Below are 17,805 nucleotides of genomic sequence, written 5' to 3' on the forward strand. Positions count from 1 at the left end.
AAAAAGAGACAACAAACTTAGGGCTCAGCATAGGCTGGTGCTAGGCATCACTGAAAGGTGATGCTGGCCACTCCTCATCCCTCACAAGAAATTGGAATCTAGGAAGAGGAGATAGGAGAGAAGGTTGGGAAAGTAGGACCACTTCCCAACCCTCTCTGTGATTGGTGCTCATAGTGAAACTTTATCAGTTTGTATTGTGAATTCCCAAAGCATCAAACACCACCCCAGTCCAAGCCCAAAACAATAAGAATGTAATTCTCAAGACCAGCAGAAAAAGCTTGAATATTTCTGCATGTTTCCTGTTCCTCCACTTGTATAGATTCCAGAAGTGACGGTTAACAGAAAAAAAGCCCCCCTTGTTTCAGGTCCTTCTCCTGTATACCCCGCTCCAGGTCCATTTGCTCAGAGAGCTTGAATAAAAGGCAGTCAAACTGTCTGGTCTAGACTGATTTTTGTCGTCATGTGCTCTAATGCTAAATGCACAATCTGGAGTCCTTCTCCTAAGTAAGGCTCCAGACTCAGATACCTCTTACCACTTCTGCTATCTTGCCTCCCTGTGTCTGTCAATCTTAGGCTGGGTCCCCCTGCTTTGGGGAGGGAAAGCCTCCTTTCTTAGTTCAAATGGGCTTCCTCCTATTACTTAAGATCTCTGGTGATTCTCATCTTTGCATTTCCTCCCAGTGCCTAACCTCATTTCCTCCTGTTGTGAAAGGATCTTAGAATTAATTTAAAAAAAAAAAAACCCTTTTCACATCTATTTCTTATTAAACACCTTTGAAGTGACTCCAAGCCCTTCAAAACACTAAAGCCCTCTGATCAGGCTCATCACACTATTTCTGGCACCCACTATACGCATTTCTATGGCATTTACTTGGATAGAGGCAGGTTCCTTCCCAGACTGTAGAAGAATGATCCTCCTCTTATACGTCCCCCAATCACTATCAGAACTCCTGCGATGCCTCTAAGCCTAACACATTTTCTCCTCCACCAACTGTGGTTAAGGTATCCAAGCTGTTAAAAATATGTGATCAGTTTTAGAGTTGGAATAGACCAATGGTATCATTTCACAGATGAGGAGGAAACTGAGGCCTAAAAATGTAAAGTGACTTGGCCAAGGTCATACAGGTTGCTCCAGCAGGGGCAAGATTCCAACCTAGTTCTTTTGACTCCAAATCCAATGAGCTTTCCTTTACACAGCTGTTAAATTTCCATGGCTTTCTCCCAGAGAAAATCCAAGGAGTCTTGACCTGAATTGGCAGAACATAATTTTCCTCATTTAACATATGAGAAAGCCCAAAGAGGTTAAGAAACTTATCCAAGGCCACCAACCTGGTTATTAGTAGATTGAGGACTAGTTGCTGCGTATCCCAGCTTCCAGCCCAGGGCTCTTTCCATGACGCTGCCTTGGGAGAGAAAGTCATTGTTATTTTGTGGTTGTCTGTAACATCCCCTCAGTCATTTCAAAAGTATCTGTGTGGGAGCCACAAAAGGTTGATTCCCCCTTCCCCATCAGAGTGGAAGCTCCTGATGGCAGGTATCAATTCCATTTCTCTTCCTTCTGGTTCTTCTCCAAGGTCCAGGGCAGGCTTCTTATTTTTATTTTTAAAAGAGAAACTAAGCACATGGGGAAGAAACTTAGAAATTGGCTGAATTTCTTCCATGTAGAGCATGAGAGCTGAATGGGCTCTTAGAGTCCATTTTCATTTACAGATTAGTAAACTGAGTCCTACTTGGAAGGATTGGTCACACAACAAATTAACAACGGTAGCAAAAATTCAAGCCTAGAGCTTATGACTCTCAGTTCCAATAATTATAGGATTTAGGGCTCATTTTAAAAATGAGGATACAGACCCAGAGAGAGGAAGTGATTATGGCAGTCAGGACTCAAACCCGAGTCCTCTGCCTCCAAATCCTGTTCTCTAACCACTGCATAGTGCTACCTTTTGCTTCTCTACATGCCAATTCTCCACCCCACCTTCATGCCCACCCTTATAATTCGTCACATGTAGTAGAGGTTCAGGGAAGGTGTGGATAATCTGCTTTCTGGTGTGCAAAGTGGAGGGGCAGAATTGGGGAAGGGGCTATGCTAGTGAAGGGACATGCTGCCTCCAAGCCTCAGGCTTAAGCCCTTTGGGAGCCCAAGAGCCTGAGGAAGAGGAAGAGAAGCTCCCAAGTGGCCATGGTCTTGCAGAAGACCATGAATGGCTAGGCTACACTACCTTTACCTTGAGGCCTTCCCCAACCATTACCCATTGCTTTCAGAAAGATCTGAGGTATGGTAGAAAGAGCTACAGGACCATGGTTCAAGAGACAGGGACATGGAGTAAGAATACTTAGGTTCAATCCCCGCTCTTCCACTTACCCCTGTGTGTCCTTAGATGAGCCATTTCTCATGAAGCCTCAGTAAGCCTCTGCAAAATAGGGTGGTTGGACAAGAAGATTTCAACTATAACCAGAGAGACATGTGGAAGAAGGGGAAATGAGAGTCCTTACAAAGGTTTGGAAGTCCAAAAAGACTAGCTTGATGGCAAAAATATAGGATGTACAGGAACCAGCTAGGACTTCTTTGATCTGCTCCATCCCCCAGCCATTACAGGTCCTGTGCTACCCAACAGGACAGATCTGTCCCCAGGGTTCATATCCTGAGAGTTCAGAGGCTCAGGCCACTGCTGCTCCTTGCCTCTCTTCTTCCTGATCTAGAAAAACCAAAGGTTGTCTTTCTGGAGCCCCCTCTGCCTCATTGCTATTGAAAATAATTGTGTCATTTCAAGGGATCTTAGCATCTCCCACTTTGCTTCCCTAGTCTCTAGGTAAAACCGGGAGCTTCCATGGCCCTGGGGCAGTTTTAGGGGAGATGGGCTTGGCCCACGGCATTCCTAGTTGCCTAAGGAAAAGGGCCAGGTCTGGTCCCTAGTCAAAATAAGTCCTAGGGAAGTTCCAGGCTCTCGCCTAATCTCTGAGCTGCATGAGCAGAGTGAAGCTTCACTAAAAGGCATTAGGACCAGGGCTTATCTAGAGAGCTATACTTTTCAAAGGAAGATGCATCTATGGCCTGAACTCTGACTCATACTGTCACTATCTGGAAAAAGATAAAAGATGTCCTTTGGGCAATAGACTCCAACTTGTCCCCATCTGATGTGGAACTTCCCAGCTCTTCCCTTTGTCCAGGCCAACTTACTCCCCCATTTTCCCTCCATTTCCCTTTGCTACCATATAGCGGATGAGAAGGTACAGATTCATGTGATGAGGAGTATCTGAAAAACTCTCAATAAAGTGTTTTTTTTAAAGAAGATATATGAGAAGACATCTCTCTCCCCTTTACACACACACACACACACACACACACACACACACACACACACACATTCTTTTACAGAGGTGAGAAGTCTACAGATGTGAAATATTGCATATAATATCAGGGGTTTTTTTGATTCATTGGTTTTTCTCTTCTTTTTCTTTAAAAATACTACTTGTTTTTATGACTCTCTGAGGGAGTGGGTCATACAGGTGAAAGTGTAAGTGATATAAAAAACAAGCTACACATTGAAATTCATATTAAAAATAAAGTTTTTTTTCTATTCAAGAGAGCTTTCTCACCTTCTTCTAGTAGGCTGAATACTTACTGACCCCAGTAGATCCCAGCTCTCTTCAAGGTCCTACCTCACCATTATCTTTTTACCTTTTCATAGACCCTCTTTATAGACATCCTTGTTCCTTGTTCCTTGCTCCCTCCTCAGAGCTCAGAGAACAGCTAAAAGCTACAGCCAACCCCATCAGAGCCATCATAAGATAGAATCCCATGGAAACCCATGAACAGAACAATTTTCCAAACCAAAACTAAGAAACCAGCCATGACATAGAACTTCCCAGCTTATGTTTCTATAGCTTTTTAAAGTTTCTTCATGATGACCCTGTGAGGTAGAAAGTGGGTTGTTTCTCTAATATCCAGATAAGAAAACTAAGGATGGGAAGGGTTATAACTATAACCACACAACTAGTAGTGACCAAAGCTATTGGAAGAGGTGGTACTCAAAGTCAAGTTGCCTTAAGCTAACCCAATCTAATCCAATCTAAAAAGCATTTATTATGTGTCAGTAATTAGTAGCTAGGTGGCACAGTAGAAAGAGTGCTGGAACTGAAGTCAGGAAGGCCTGAGTTCAAATTCAGCCTCAGACATTTATGAGCTGTGTGACTCTGGGCAAGTCACCTGATCCTGTTTGCCTCAGTTTCCTCATCTGTAAAATGAGATGGACAAGAAAACGGCAAACCACCCCAGTGTCTTCGCCAAGAAAACACCAAATGGGGTCATGAAGAGTCAGACACTACTAAAACAACTCAACAGCAACAACATCCCCAGTCATTTAGAAGGAACATTAGCTAAGCCCTTGGGATAGGTTCTGGGTCTGGAGTCAGAGGATCCAACGTCAAATCTTGGCTCTATTCATTACTCCCTGTGTGACCTGAAATAAATCTCTTTACTCTCTGAAACAGAGTTTCTTCATCTATAAATGGAGAATTAGGTACTCTAACTCCTTCCAGCTCAAACTCTTATGAAATATACTACACTTATGAAGTAAAGGCAGCTGGTGGCACAGTGAATAGAGCTCTGCGCCTAGAGTTAGGAAGACTTGAGTTCAAATCTAGCCTCTGACACTTACTAACTGTGTGACCCTAAATCACTTAACCTCTGTCTGCCTCAGTTTCCTCATCTGTAAAATAGCGATAATGATAGCATCTACTTCCCACAGTTGTTATGAGGATCAAGTGAGATAATAATTGTGAGGTGATTAGCCTGATGTCTGGCACCTAGTAAGTATGATATAAACATTAGCTATTATTATCATTAAGGATTGGCAAATGTCAATCCTAACCTGGGGAATCCTGAGAAGAGAAACTAAGTGTATTACATATCTTTTAGACCTGATTCCCACCACGTTGCTATCTGCTTTCCATTGAGCTCATGGCCCCGGTTTCTTTTTATTTAGACATATAAGCCAAAGGTTTGTCCACAGCCCTGCATGTTCTTTCTGTACTTCTCATTCCAAGGGCATCCCTTAGCCAGCCTACCTTCAGGTAAGCTGGCTAGAGATCCCTTGGTCTTTATGCCTGGGACCTCTAGAGTAACCTGTTCCCTTTGCAGTATCTGGGGGGGGGGATATTTTGGGTCTCAACAGTTTGGGTCACAACTGGTTTCCTGGGGATGTACCAGAATGCTTTGGGAAGGTTATCTCACTCAGATGAAAGTCACTTTCTTTGGGACCACTTGGATCTGGGAAACTACAGAGGAGACCTGTGTCTCAAGAATTATTGAAACCCCCAAAAGTATCATTAGGAAGACAGACAGGGCATACCGGGGCATATTTAATTCTCCCTGAGGTCTAAGGGAAGCTGAGGCATATAATCATCCAGTCTCCATAAAGAGCCAGTCTCCCACTTCCTCACTTCCTATAAAATGGGGGTAAATGTCCAACTCTCACTTTCCTTGGGGCTCTGCATCCACACATCAAACACACCTGTCTAGTCAGCCCCCTTCACCCCTCTCATAAACAAGGGAGAGGGGACAAACGGGAATTTTATATGGTTCATCCACCCTGGCCATTGGCCTCTCCTCTCCATTCCTAATTATTCAGCTTGGGCCTCAGCAGTTACCAATGCCCCAAGCTCATAAAAGTGATTTAATGGTTATTTAGGGTTTAACCTAGCCCAGCAATCCAACCCCCAACCAGATAAAAAGTGGGGGGAACACTCTGTAGTGACTTGATTGAGATTTGTGCTGGTGTCTGGTCCCCACTGTTTCTTCCCTTAGACACTAGTCTCTTGTATCTCTGTTGCCATGTCTTGCCGCTCCTTCCAGATGGGCTCCAGATGTGGCAACCGAAGTTTCAGCTCCTGCTCTGCTGTTATCCCTCGAACAGTGACTTATTCCTCTGTGAGTAAGGGGCCATGCAAGATAGGAGGCACAGGAACCCTCCGATGGCTGGGCTGCTTTGGCTCCAGAAGCCTGTGCAACGTGGGCTGCGGGAAGCCCCGAATTGCCTCCAGGTGCAGCTTGCCCAGCTTTGGCTATCGGGTGGGGGCAGCCTGCGGACCTCCCCGCTGCATCACCCCAGTCACAGTCAATGAGAGCCTGCTGATCCCTCTGGAGCTGGATATAGATCCTAGTGTACAACAAGTGAAGAGGAATGAGAAGGAACAGATCAAGTGTCTCAATAACCGGTTTGCTTCATTCATCAACAAGGTGAGAAGACTGAGGCAGGGAGGGCTCCATATCCTGGGTAGGGAGTCCTCATTAGGCTCTATCTTATTCATGCTCCTAGAGAAAGCCTGGTTGACTAAAAACCCAGATTCATCCTCAAATAATCATAACCATCGCTTCCTTTCTCTTACCTTGATTAACTCATAAGGAAACCAGGGCAAAGAGGCCTGGTCAGTCATAGTCTAATTCTTCAAACAGAATATGTTGAGCACCTACTATGTGCCAAGCATTTTCCATGTGTGCTAGGGAAAGTAGAGACCAGTGGGAATCCAAAGATGATCATGAGAGTCATGGCATTTCAGTGAGAGAAGTGCTATATTTGGAGTCAGATAATCTGGGTTCAAATCCCAGTTCATTTTTCATTCAGAAGGCATTTAAATGCCTATGATGTGCCAGGCAATGTGCTAGGTGTCAGGTTATAGAAACAAGTGCAAAACATATAAAAATACAAAATGTACAAATGTACGGAAAGTAGAGAATGGGAATTTACATCCTATTGGGGGAGAAATAATTTCTATGTGAGTAAGTAAATACAAATTATGCTCCTCCAAAATTTCATGGAGGAAAAAGGCACTAGAGATGGAAGGGATCAAGAAAGATCTCCCAGAGGAGGTGTCAGTTGAAGTAATTTGCCATTTACTACTTCCCTGAACTACAACCTCTCTGAACTACAGTTTTCTGTTCTATAAATGATGGGTTTGGACTGGGTGGTTCTTTCTAGTCCTAAATCTATGTCTCCAGACTCCAAGAGCACATCATAGCAGTAGAGTTCAATGCCATCACCCAACCAAGGCATGCAAAACCCAGACCACAATCTATGAGAGTTGGTTTTCCATTATCCATGATCATGGGGCTGGGGAAGATGTAGAGGAATACAAGATGATGGTGATAACATTATCTTACACTTGTATTTTTTGCTGACAAAATACTTGTACACCGGTTCTCTTATTTGAATACCATAACCAGGGGAGATTGGCAGGAATTATTATCCACATTTTTCAAAAGAAAAACTCCACAGATAATCCAATGTATTAAGTGACTTCAGCCTAACCTTAAACCCACACCCAGAGCTACTCACAAGAAGAATTTGCTTGTGTATGTCAACCTCAGAATGCCTTCACTCCTCTTACTCTCACACAATACTAGTCCTTCCTCTGCCACTAATACAATGTTCTCCCTCTTCAACTCCACCACCTGGCTTCCCAGGCTTCCTTCAAGTCCCAGCTAAAATCCTGCCTTCTACAGGAAGCCTTTGACAACCCCTTTTAATTTCAGTGCCTTCCTTCTGTTGGTTATTTCTTTTTTTATCCCGTATCTAGCTTGTTTGCATAGAATTGTTTGCATGTTGTCTCCCCCATTAGATTGTGAAGAAGGGCAGGAACTGGTTTTTGCCTTTCTTTATATCCCTAGCACTTAGCACAATGCCTGGCATGTAGTAGGTGCTTAATAAATGTTTATTGACTGACTGATGTGATCTTGAGCAAATCACCTCTCTGAGCCTCATCTATAAAATGGGGTTGGACTAGATAATCTATCAGTGTTTCCAACTCAATTCCAACTCTAACATCATTTAGAAGTGAAGTGACTAGCTCTGAAATTATATAATCATCAACTCCTTTTATGATTATTTGCATGTATTTGGGGAAGTTTTTTCCCAACAGAGAATTTTAAGCACCTAGCTTAGTGCCATGAACATGTATAATAGGTACTAAAGAAATATTGAAAAATGAATAAATGCATAAATAAATGAATGGATTAGTAAATGAATGAAATGCTCTAGACAAGAACTATGATTCTTTCTTTTTCAAATAGCCGGATAAATGGCATTCCAGTCAGTGGATTACCACGTTGCTTTTCCTTCTCCCTTCCTGTCTCTGAACCTCCTGAGACTTTAGAAAACATTGAGTCCAACCCCTTCATCTTATGGGTGGGGAAACTCACACAACTAGCAGCTATGAAAGGCAAGATTTAGATTGAAGCTTTTCTGACTCTAAGTCCACCACTCTAGCTATGATAGTCAGTCATGTCATCTCCCTATTTCTGGAGCTATCATGGCTTAATGAAAGGAACCTTAAGAAAAGTGAGTTAGGATTCCAATAAGCTCCTAACCTTCCATATAGCCTTACCCATAGTAAGGACTTAATGAATCATCTGTCTATCTATCTACCTATCTCTATCCATCTGCTCATCTGTTTACCTATCTACTTATTTGTAAAATGGGGGTAATAACGCCCACCTCACGGGTGTGTGAGAACAAAATGTGAAGCTTAAAGCACTATCTAGATGTCAGCTGTTATCACGAACATCATCACTACACAGGAGCAAGCTATAATGGAAAGAGCGCTGGACTAGAAGTTAGAGATATGGGTTCTGGTTCTGACTCTGCTATCAGATGGTTGTATGCCCTTGGCCAAGTCACTTGACTTGACTTGATAATCATAAACAATGGAAGTGGGGTGTGGGGTGGGGGATGGGAAGATTGGGAAAGTCCTGGGTAGCACTTGGGCTGTGCTTTTAATGATGTTTGGGTTTCTACAAGAAACAGGCAAGGAAGGAGTCCCTTTCAGACATGGGCTAACAACCATGTTCTCTTATTTGAAGAATGGGAGGATTATATTATATGATCCCCCTTCCACTTCTAACATTCACCTGGTTTATACTCATACTTGTGGATCTACGGTGGCTCAGAAGACCCAGGAAGAACTGCCCCCCCAACCCAAACGTCTTCCCTGGGGGTCCTTTAACCTAGGATTAGTGTCAAGTATTCCTCCAAAATCCTCCTCCATTGGTTTAAAGATGCATGGGGAGGTCAGCACTGGAGGCTTCCTTGAAGATCACTTCACATTTCACTTTCTAAATCATGACTAGACCTGTATAACAAACATACAGCGTATATAATACATATACTAATGGGTATTATAGTTATCCACACCGGTGTCTGCTCTTCTGCACCATGATGCGTCTGATCTAAATTTGGCATCTTGCTCAGCTCCTAGCTGAGTGGTATCTGATAGGCAGAGTCCTCCAGGGCCTCCCTGATCGATCCCGAGTGATCTCCTGGCTATTTGGTCGATAGGTGCGCTTCCTAGAGCAGCAGAACAAGCTGTTGGAGACCAAGTGGAACTTCCTGCAGCAGCAGAAATGCTGCAAGAGCAACATCGAACCCATCTTTGACGCCTACATCAGCACCCTGCAGAAGCAGCTGGACTGTGTGGCGGGGGACCGGGTGAGACTGGAGGCAGAGCTCAGTGGTCTGCAGGATGTGCTGGAAGGCTACAAGAGAAAGTGAGTCTGCCCTCCTTCCTCACCCTGGGCAAGGAAGAGATAGAAGCCAGGGTTTTGTGTAAAAAAGATGGAAAGGGGTGGTATATTTGCTGTAAGCCAGATCCCCTAGCTGTCTTGTCAGTCCTGATTACCTCTTGTGTGTAGGGAGGGTCCTGTTATGTGTATGGAGGGCGGGGGGGTGGGGTGTAAAAGAAAACATGATCCCCGCATTGTGAGCAGTCATGCTGAAAATGATCATGATCTATCTAGCATTTTCAGGTTTGCGAGACACTGTATCAACATTATCTAATTTGAGCCTCACAATAACACTATGATGCTGATATAATATCCATATCATAGACGAAGAAAGGTCTGTTGACTTGCTTATGGAAGTACCTGATGCAGGATTCAAACTCAGGTCTTCCTGATTCTAAGTCTAGCACACTATCTACTATGCCATGGAGCTGATAAAGGCGAAAAGATATATGCTCAGGGTTTAAAGTCAGAAACAGAAATAAAAGCAAAAGGAGGGGAAGAAACTGAGTAGTTAAGTGCCAAGGACACAGAAAGTAATGATGTCAAATAGGATCAGTCAAGGAGAGTTTTCTGAAAATAAAGAGGCTGGCACAGACTTTGGAAGGAGAGAGAGAGGAGGTGGTGAAGACGAGAGGTCAGGGAAGTATGCCAGGTAGGAAGGAGCACTCTATAATATATACCAAGGGTGGGATGAGGATGAAGCATCAAGAATCTTGAAAGCAGTGTCCTTATAGGAGAAACACATGAAATTATATTGGTTAGGTGAGGGAGAGGTGGTAGAGAGAACATTAAACTTGAGCAAAGAGATTTGGATTGGTTATGATGGACTAGACAGAGAGTCACAATAGGTGCTTGGGCAGGAAGCAGTGTCTGAGGAAGCTATGTATAGGATGGGTTGGAGGGAAGAGACATGGGAAGTTGTTTTAATCTTTGGAGCAACATGAAAATCAAATTCAATCATTCTGTCCCAGTATAAAATTGGGTGAGGGTGAGTAGGTCTCAAATCTCATACTGGGGCAATAGAAACAACACTGGACTTGGAGTCAGGAGACCTGGCTCTTCCCATGTGACCCTAGGAAAATGCCTTAACCTCTCAGAGCTTCAGTGTCTCATCTGTGAAATGGGGGCAATCAGACAAACCCACTGAGTTGTTGTGACGCGCATACTTTGTAAGCTGTAATCTTCAATTAAATGTAGGCAACGATGATACCTGTTATTACATGGGTCCAGTGAATTGTCTAATTGACACCCCTCTACCCACCTCTGTGTGTGGAGAGAGGATGACATTTAGACCAGATGATAAGAATCAGGAATTATATAATTAGTTTTCAACACAGAAGGTCACATTCACCAGATTCCCCCCTCTTCTACAGCAACCGCTCAACTCTTTCCCAACTACCAGTAGAAAGAACTGAATGAAGCGAACTTCCTCAGCCCCAGTACTTAGGATTAGAGTTTGTACAAGGAAGAGCTTCCTGAAGAGTGAGCAGGATACTAATGGAAGGGTGGGTGCTGGCTCCATTAAGAAAGAGCTGAGCATTGAAGAAAATTAGATTCTAAGAGACAGAGGGAAGGAAGCATTCCAGGCAGGAGGGAGATGGAAAGCCCCTTAGGATATTCAATTCAGCTAACACTTATGCAGCACATTCTACACACAAGGCTCTGGACTAAGGAATTATCTTCATTGAATGCCTCCATTGCTTAGCAAGAAATCCATCTTCCCAGAACTAAAAGATGTTGTACTGACCAGGAGGAGAGTGAAGAAGAGGAGGGAGTGATGCATTTGGAGTTGAAGGAGTTATGTGCTTGAATCCTCATCCTGATACTATCTTTGTGACCTTAAAGAAATCACTTCATTTCTCTGGGTCTCCATTTCTCCATCTGTAAAACAAAGAAGTAAAACTAGATAATCACTAAGGACTCTTTCTATGCCAAAACCCATAATCCTAAGAAGTCTCCTCCAAATGAGACAAATCAGAAGAAAGCAATTTTCTCTCCTTGACTTTCAGATATGAGGAAGAACTATCCCTGAGACCCTGTGCTGAAAATGAATTTGTGGCCTTGAAAAAGGTGAGGGAAGGCTGGGCATAGAAACTTTCCTAGAACCCTCCAGGCAGGCTCCCCAGAACACCAGGACCCTGGACAGTGCCTAGTAACAATATCATTACTGCTCCCCTTTCCTACCACCCAAAAGGAAATGCAGATTTCTGAACAAATGCCCCTTTGCCTCCTGTGGGCATCCTACGATTAAGGAGGGGCTGGGCAGTATTCATCCATATAATTCCTTTAAATTAAAAATATTTATTAGATGGCTATTGTGTTCAGAACACTGTGTTAGATGATGGAGGAGATAAAGTGAAGAAGCTTATGGTTTGATAGATAATTCTTTCCTAGTGTATTCAGGTCTTCTCATGTCTCAACTTCCTCATAAGGCAAAAACAGGTTTGAGGTAACCTACAAAGTAAGGCTGAAAACTGAGTTGATGCTAAGGCCAACATAAAGGCCCCTTCCTCCACCCCCAACCCACTTTGTCTAAGATATTCAGATAATTGAAGGCTGGCATGTATACACAAAGAGTGTCCTAATTTTTTCAGTGATGTGGAGACACTTCAAGCAAGGAAGTTCCAAGTAGGTCAGATTAATTGAAGGTTCAGGGAACAACAGTATAGGTGCTCCTTAGAAACAAAACAAACATAAAACTCTCTCCTGCCAAGTCAGGATAGAGTGTACCCTTACTCCCCTCCCTAATGCTCACAAGCTGTGATATATGGAACCCATATTGCTGCTGATTCCTCCTCCTCCATTTACATCATCTCCCTCATTCCTCCATCGACTAAACAAAGCGATCATAGAACTCTGCTCAACAGCCTGAAAAAACTGCTCTGATTAGTGAAGGATAGACCTTAGCAGAGGGAGGGTTTGGAGACTCTCAGCAATACCTGAGAGTGTCCTTGCTTTAGGATTTCACATGTCTTATCTTCCTTCAGGATGTAGATACAGCCTTTCTGATCAAAGCTGACCTGGAGACCAATGTAGAAGCTCTGGTTCAGGAGGTCAACTTTCTAAGAAACTTGTATGAGGAGGTAAATGAGCCCATGCTACGGTAATCTATGGACTGAATGTGGTTTCAGCCTCTAGCCTGAGAGTTTGGAATGTGGGGCCGTGGATAGATTTCAGGAGATCTATGAACTTGTATGGGAAAAAGGCATGTCTTTATTTTCACTAACTTTTGGTTTCCTTTGTAATTCTATATATTTTATGCATTTTAAAATATGATTTTGAGAAGACGTCCTTAGGCATCACCAGATTGTCAAAGGGGTCTGTGATACCAAAAAAGGAGCAAAGAACCCCTGCTGTAGCCAGTGAGAACGTTTTCAGGCAAAGAGTTCCAAAACTTTTATCTCATTGATATTAGAACCAATGGATATTGGGGAGTGAGCCTCCTAGAAAAAGAATCTCCTTGAGTTTCAACCAGAAGTCAGTGGGTCCCTGAGGGTCTGGGCTTGTGTTTTTTGCTATTTAAATATGAACAAGATGATGATTGTTTGTGAAGAAGAGAGAAGGTGAATCGATGAGAGAATACTTGAGGAAGAACCAAAAATGTAGCCATTAAATCATTTGGGGAAACAACTTCTATATAGTGTCCACAGTTCGTTCTCTTCCTTCCCCCGACTTCCTGCCATGAAGACCTCATTGACTTTCTGTCTCCCTCCTTCATTTGCCAGGAGATCTGCCTGCTCCAGTCACAGATTTCTGAGACCTCAGTCATTGTGAAGATGGACAATAGCCGGAACCTGGATGTGGAAGGCATCATCGCTGAGATTAAGGCTCAATATGACGACATCGCCAGCCGGAGCAAGGCTGAGGCTGAAGCCTGGTACCAATGCCGGGTGAGGATAGCCAGCGGTTCCTCTGTCCTCTGTGGGAGGAAGGAGGCAGGGCAGAGGGCAAACTTCCCCTAAAAATAGCAGAAGGCTAACCGATGAGGTGCCAAGGTCCCCCTAAAGTGACAGTGTACTCTATAAATCCCAGACAATGTTGTTTTGGGCAGTTACAGGACTGAGTCCCAGAGAGGCGTGTGGGAGGAAGATTGGTTCAACAGACCAGACCCATCATCAGGGAGCAGTGGGTGCCCAAGCTTTATTTACCCTGAGACTCACTGCAAGTTCCCAGTCCAGTTCCAGCTTTTAAGTTGCCCTCAATAAATACCACTTGACAACGATAATGATACTACTGGACTATTGCTGTTGGGCTACTTGCTGAGCGTGGGAGAGACTGGCAGAATAGAATGGTTACTAATGGCCAAGCAGAACTAATGATTAATATGGCCACCAATTTGTGCAATCAGGTAATTAGACACCGAGAGGGTAGGAAATGAGATAAACATTTACACAGTGACCAATAGCATATTGGAGGAGGAGGTTTACACATTGAGAAATGCCTTAAAAGCTCTTTCAATTATCCATTCTGTGGTTCACACCAGCCTAAGTTTCATTCCAGTTTGGCTCCTCCCCATTCCCTTAGGATGCCCTCTGCCAGGGCATATTCAGGGGATACAAACTCACTTCTATACTCATTTTCGATTCAGCTAAACAAAATTAAAAGCTAAATCATTCTCCTAGGGTATAAAAAAAGCAAAAACAGTGAGTTTCAGAACCAGAGAGAAATTGCCTTTAGGATTATCTGATATCATCTACACTACTGTGCTATTGTATCATCATCTGCTAAATTTAGGAAATTTAGGGTGGCCTGAATCTCAAGTCAGTTAATGTCAATTTAGAAAACTAATTCCTACCAGTCATGATTCAGATACTAGATGCAGAAAACAAACTTTTTTTTTAATTGTTAAGAAGTTAAAGCAAGAAATGGAGAGTTTTTGTTTTTTAAGTGAAAGAATCTGAACAGTCAGTCTAATACTGGGTATCAGTCTTCAAGTCAGTTGGCCATATCTGAACCTGAACCTCTGTTCTATGTGCTTTCCCCTCCTGGTCATTCCCCCACTTCCAGCCCTGCCAAGGAAGGGGAGAGAAGGTGATGGCAGTCTGGTGGTGATTCTCTTGGCAAGTCTGATAGTAGAGATAGGCTGCTCAGATGGAGTCAAGGACAGGGTGAAGATCAATGGATAGAACTCTGGATGTCAGTACTCAAGTTACAAGAGGAATGGGACAGAAGAGAATCAGGGGGCTATGGATTAAAGTTTAGAAGGAAGGAGGATAGCACCAGAACTAGAAGCAAAGGTGCAAAATGTCAGCTACTCTAGTAACAAGCCTGGGAGAATGATCTGAGGTAAAGTGTGGACAGAAGACAGATTTCCATGGAGGGAGTAGAGAATCTGATTTGGGGCAGCCATTGAACATGCAAATGACGGGACAGAAGGATGCTGGATAAGGGTGATACCACTACTGGGGTTAGCCCAGTTTGGGGCCCTGGAGATTCTGACTTCTTCTGTACCCTGGTAGTATGAAGAGCTGAGACTGACAGCTGGAAACCACTGTGACAGCCTACGGAACAGCAAGAATGAGATCCTGGAAATGAACCGAGTAATCCAAAGACTACAGCAAGAAATTGAGAATGTCAAAGCTCAGGTGAGGCCCTGGGGAGATCCCAAGAGCTCTAACCTGAAACTGTTCTTTGCAGGCAGGAGTATGGTCTCCAACTGGCTCTCCATTGAAAAAAAAAGGTATAGGTCAATATTAAACTCAATCTCTATTATTAACACTTTCTTAAATCTAGAAAGTAAAACAACAAATCAAACCACAATTTGTCATGTTTGTTGATTTCCAAGGTGTAAACACTCACCTCACAATGAAAATTTGACAAAATTGGCTCTCTCTAGCTGGCTCCAATATACCCCTGGTTGCAGTTCTATTCTAAACTACTAGTCTATATTCTACCTCATCTATTCATTTAGGCTCATTCTTTTGAAATCAGGGCCAACAGTCTATTGGAATTTGTAAAGGACTGTCATATAGAAAACTTGTTCTGGGTTGTTCCAGAAGGCAGATCTAGAATCAAGGAATGACATTTGCAAGGAGGCAGATTTTAGGTCAACATAAGAAATAATTGCCTAAGAACGGAATGCACTGCCATGAAAGTGAGTTCCCTGTTACTAGAAATATTCAAGGACAGTCTGGATGATTATCGGTTAAGGTTGCTATAAATGGGATTCTTACATTGAATGGAAAGGTGGAATAGATGGCCTCTACGTTTTCCTTCAGTGCTAAGATTCTTTGATCTTATGATTGTAGGGCTGGTAGGGGTTTTCCAACAAGTTGGAAAATGAAATTAACTCTATTCTTATAAGCCAGTGAAGAACAGCCAGTGGTCATGCATTCATTTCCCCCAAAGCAGCATTTTACCACTTCTAAAAGGGAAATCTCAGATGTTCTTGGAGTGGTTTAATGAGGAGAAATAGTTCTAAATTCCTCAGCAAAGCCAGATGTGGCTGCCATGTTCTCTCTATGGTCCAGGAAACTAGTTTATTCTTGCTAGTGATGCTGGTAACCCCCAACACGCCTCTCTGTGTCCCATTGTAGCGCTGCAAACTTGAAGGTGCCATAGCTGAAGCTGAACAGCAGGGAGAAGCTGCCCTCAATGATGCCAAGTGCAAGCTGGCAGGGCTGGAGGAGGCCCTGCAGAAGGCCAAACAGGACATGGCATGTCTGCTGAAGGAGTACCAACAGGTGATGAACTCCAAGTTAGGGCTGGATATCGAGATCGCCACCTACAGGCGGCTGCTAGAGGGAGAGGAGCACAGGTAAGCAGGGTGATTAGTAAGCAGTTAAATGAGTTAAAGACCCAGCCTCTGGATTTTCCAGGGTTTTTGTTTCTGGCACTCCTTCCTACTGTCTGTCTATTTTAGCCATTTTCATTGGCAGTCAACTATGAATTATTTGTGCTGATCAAGGGCAACAGTGGCCCTGAAAATCTTACAGAGGGGCTTATTGCAAGCCAATTTCTTTGGTTCCTTTCAGTCTGAGAGGAACATAGAGGTGGGATTATAATATGTTTTTTTATCTTCTTCATCCTCTTTCATTGTGATACTTGAATGTCTTTTCATCCTTCCTTTTCTCCCTCGTTCCCAGGCTATGTGAAGGTGTTGGACCTGTGAATATATGTAAGTAGACAATTGTCCTAGGTAATTATGGGATCTTGTAGAGTTGGGGTGTTGGCTGTGTCCAGGAAGTCCTGGCCCATATCTGGTATTTGTCCGTCAAAAATAGTCAGCCCTATGTTCTAGCACTGCCTGTGGATGGAGTCATTTTCTGAGTCCTAGAGAGGAGATACTGAAGGAAGAGAAAACATTGCCCTTGCCTTCAGGTATCATCCACTCTGACAAAGGAGATGAGATTAATGTAGCAATAAGCAGAGAGACACAGAGAAGGTTAGGACTAGGAATCCATTTGTCAGAGCTCTGGACTTCACTGCTGGTGGAATGGGAAGAGATTGGGGGAACAGAGCCAGTGAATCTAATCTGTTGAAGAGGAATATGAAGGAAGGTTGGGAAGGAGAGGAGAGTCAAGGCTAGAAAGAGATGAAGGAAGACTGCCCCAGGTTGGGAAAATGGTCTTGCCAAAGACTAAGAGGCAGGAAGAAAGGTATAGATGATGCATGAAAGCAGGTGTGCTTGGCTAGAGGCCCATTCGAAGTTACAGGAATGGAGATTGTGGAGGAAAAGGACTTGTAGCTCTAGCTAAAGCATTGGAATTTGACATGGGAGGTTACTAGAACTACTTTATATTGTAGATAAATATTTTTCATTCTTTCCCTCCTTTTCCTCCTCACAGCTGTCAGCAGTTCTAAAGGGGCCATCTTGTATGAGCCCTGCATGGTGAGAACAGAGTTCTGCCCTGGGGGCTCGAGTGGCATTCGGAGCAGTGGGGGCTGCAGCTCGGGCACTGTGGGGAGCAGCATTGTGGTGGGCACTGGTGACCTCTATGTCCCCTGTGCCCCTCAGGGTGGATTCAGTTGTGGGAGTGGGCAGAACTCAAGCATTAAGCTTGTGTCTGGTGGCTCATCTAGCCACAAATGCTAACATCCTCTGGCCTGGCTAGGAGCCCCCTGGGTCTTCTCAGCCCTGGATTCCTAATCAGCTTCGAGCATAATTACAAGCTCCAAAACTTCTTTCTGCATTGACCCTTTGTGTGTGTGTGTGTGTGTGTGTGTGTGTGATTTTTTTAAACTTGTGTTCTTTTCCCAATTAACAAGCATATATTTTCTCTTTCTTACCACCACCACCCCCATGAAAA

At 43.6% G+C, this 17,805-nt stretch overlaps 1 protein-coding gene across 1 annotated transcript; it reads left to right on the plus strand.

Annotated features, from left to right (window-relative positions):
- Nucleotides 1-5,833: 5,833 nt before the first annotated feature.
- LOC118850337 (keratin, type II cuticular Hb2-like) lies at nt 5,834-17,591 on the plus strand. The gene is made up of 9 exons (XM_036759657.1): nt 5,834-6,238; nt 9,333-9,541; nt 11,566-11,626; nt 12,544-12,639; nt 13,282-13,446; nt 15,016-15,141; nt 16,093-16,313; nt 16,642-16,673; nt 17,344-17,591. The coding sequence occupies exons 1-9, from the start codon at nt 5,834-5,836 to the stop codon at nt 17,589-17,591; spliced, it is 1,563 nt and encodes a 520-aa protein (XP_036615552.1).
- Nucleotides 17,592-17,805: the final 214 nt, after the last annotated feature.

This window comes from Trichosurus vulpecula, chromosome 5 (assembly GCF_011100635.1).
Source record: "Trichosurus vulpecula isolate mTriVul1 chromosome 5, mTriVul1.pri, whole genome shotgun sequence".
NCBI lineage: Eukaryota > Metazoa > Chordata > Mammalia > Diprotodontia > Phalangeridae > Trichosurus > Trichosurus vulpecula.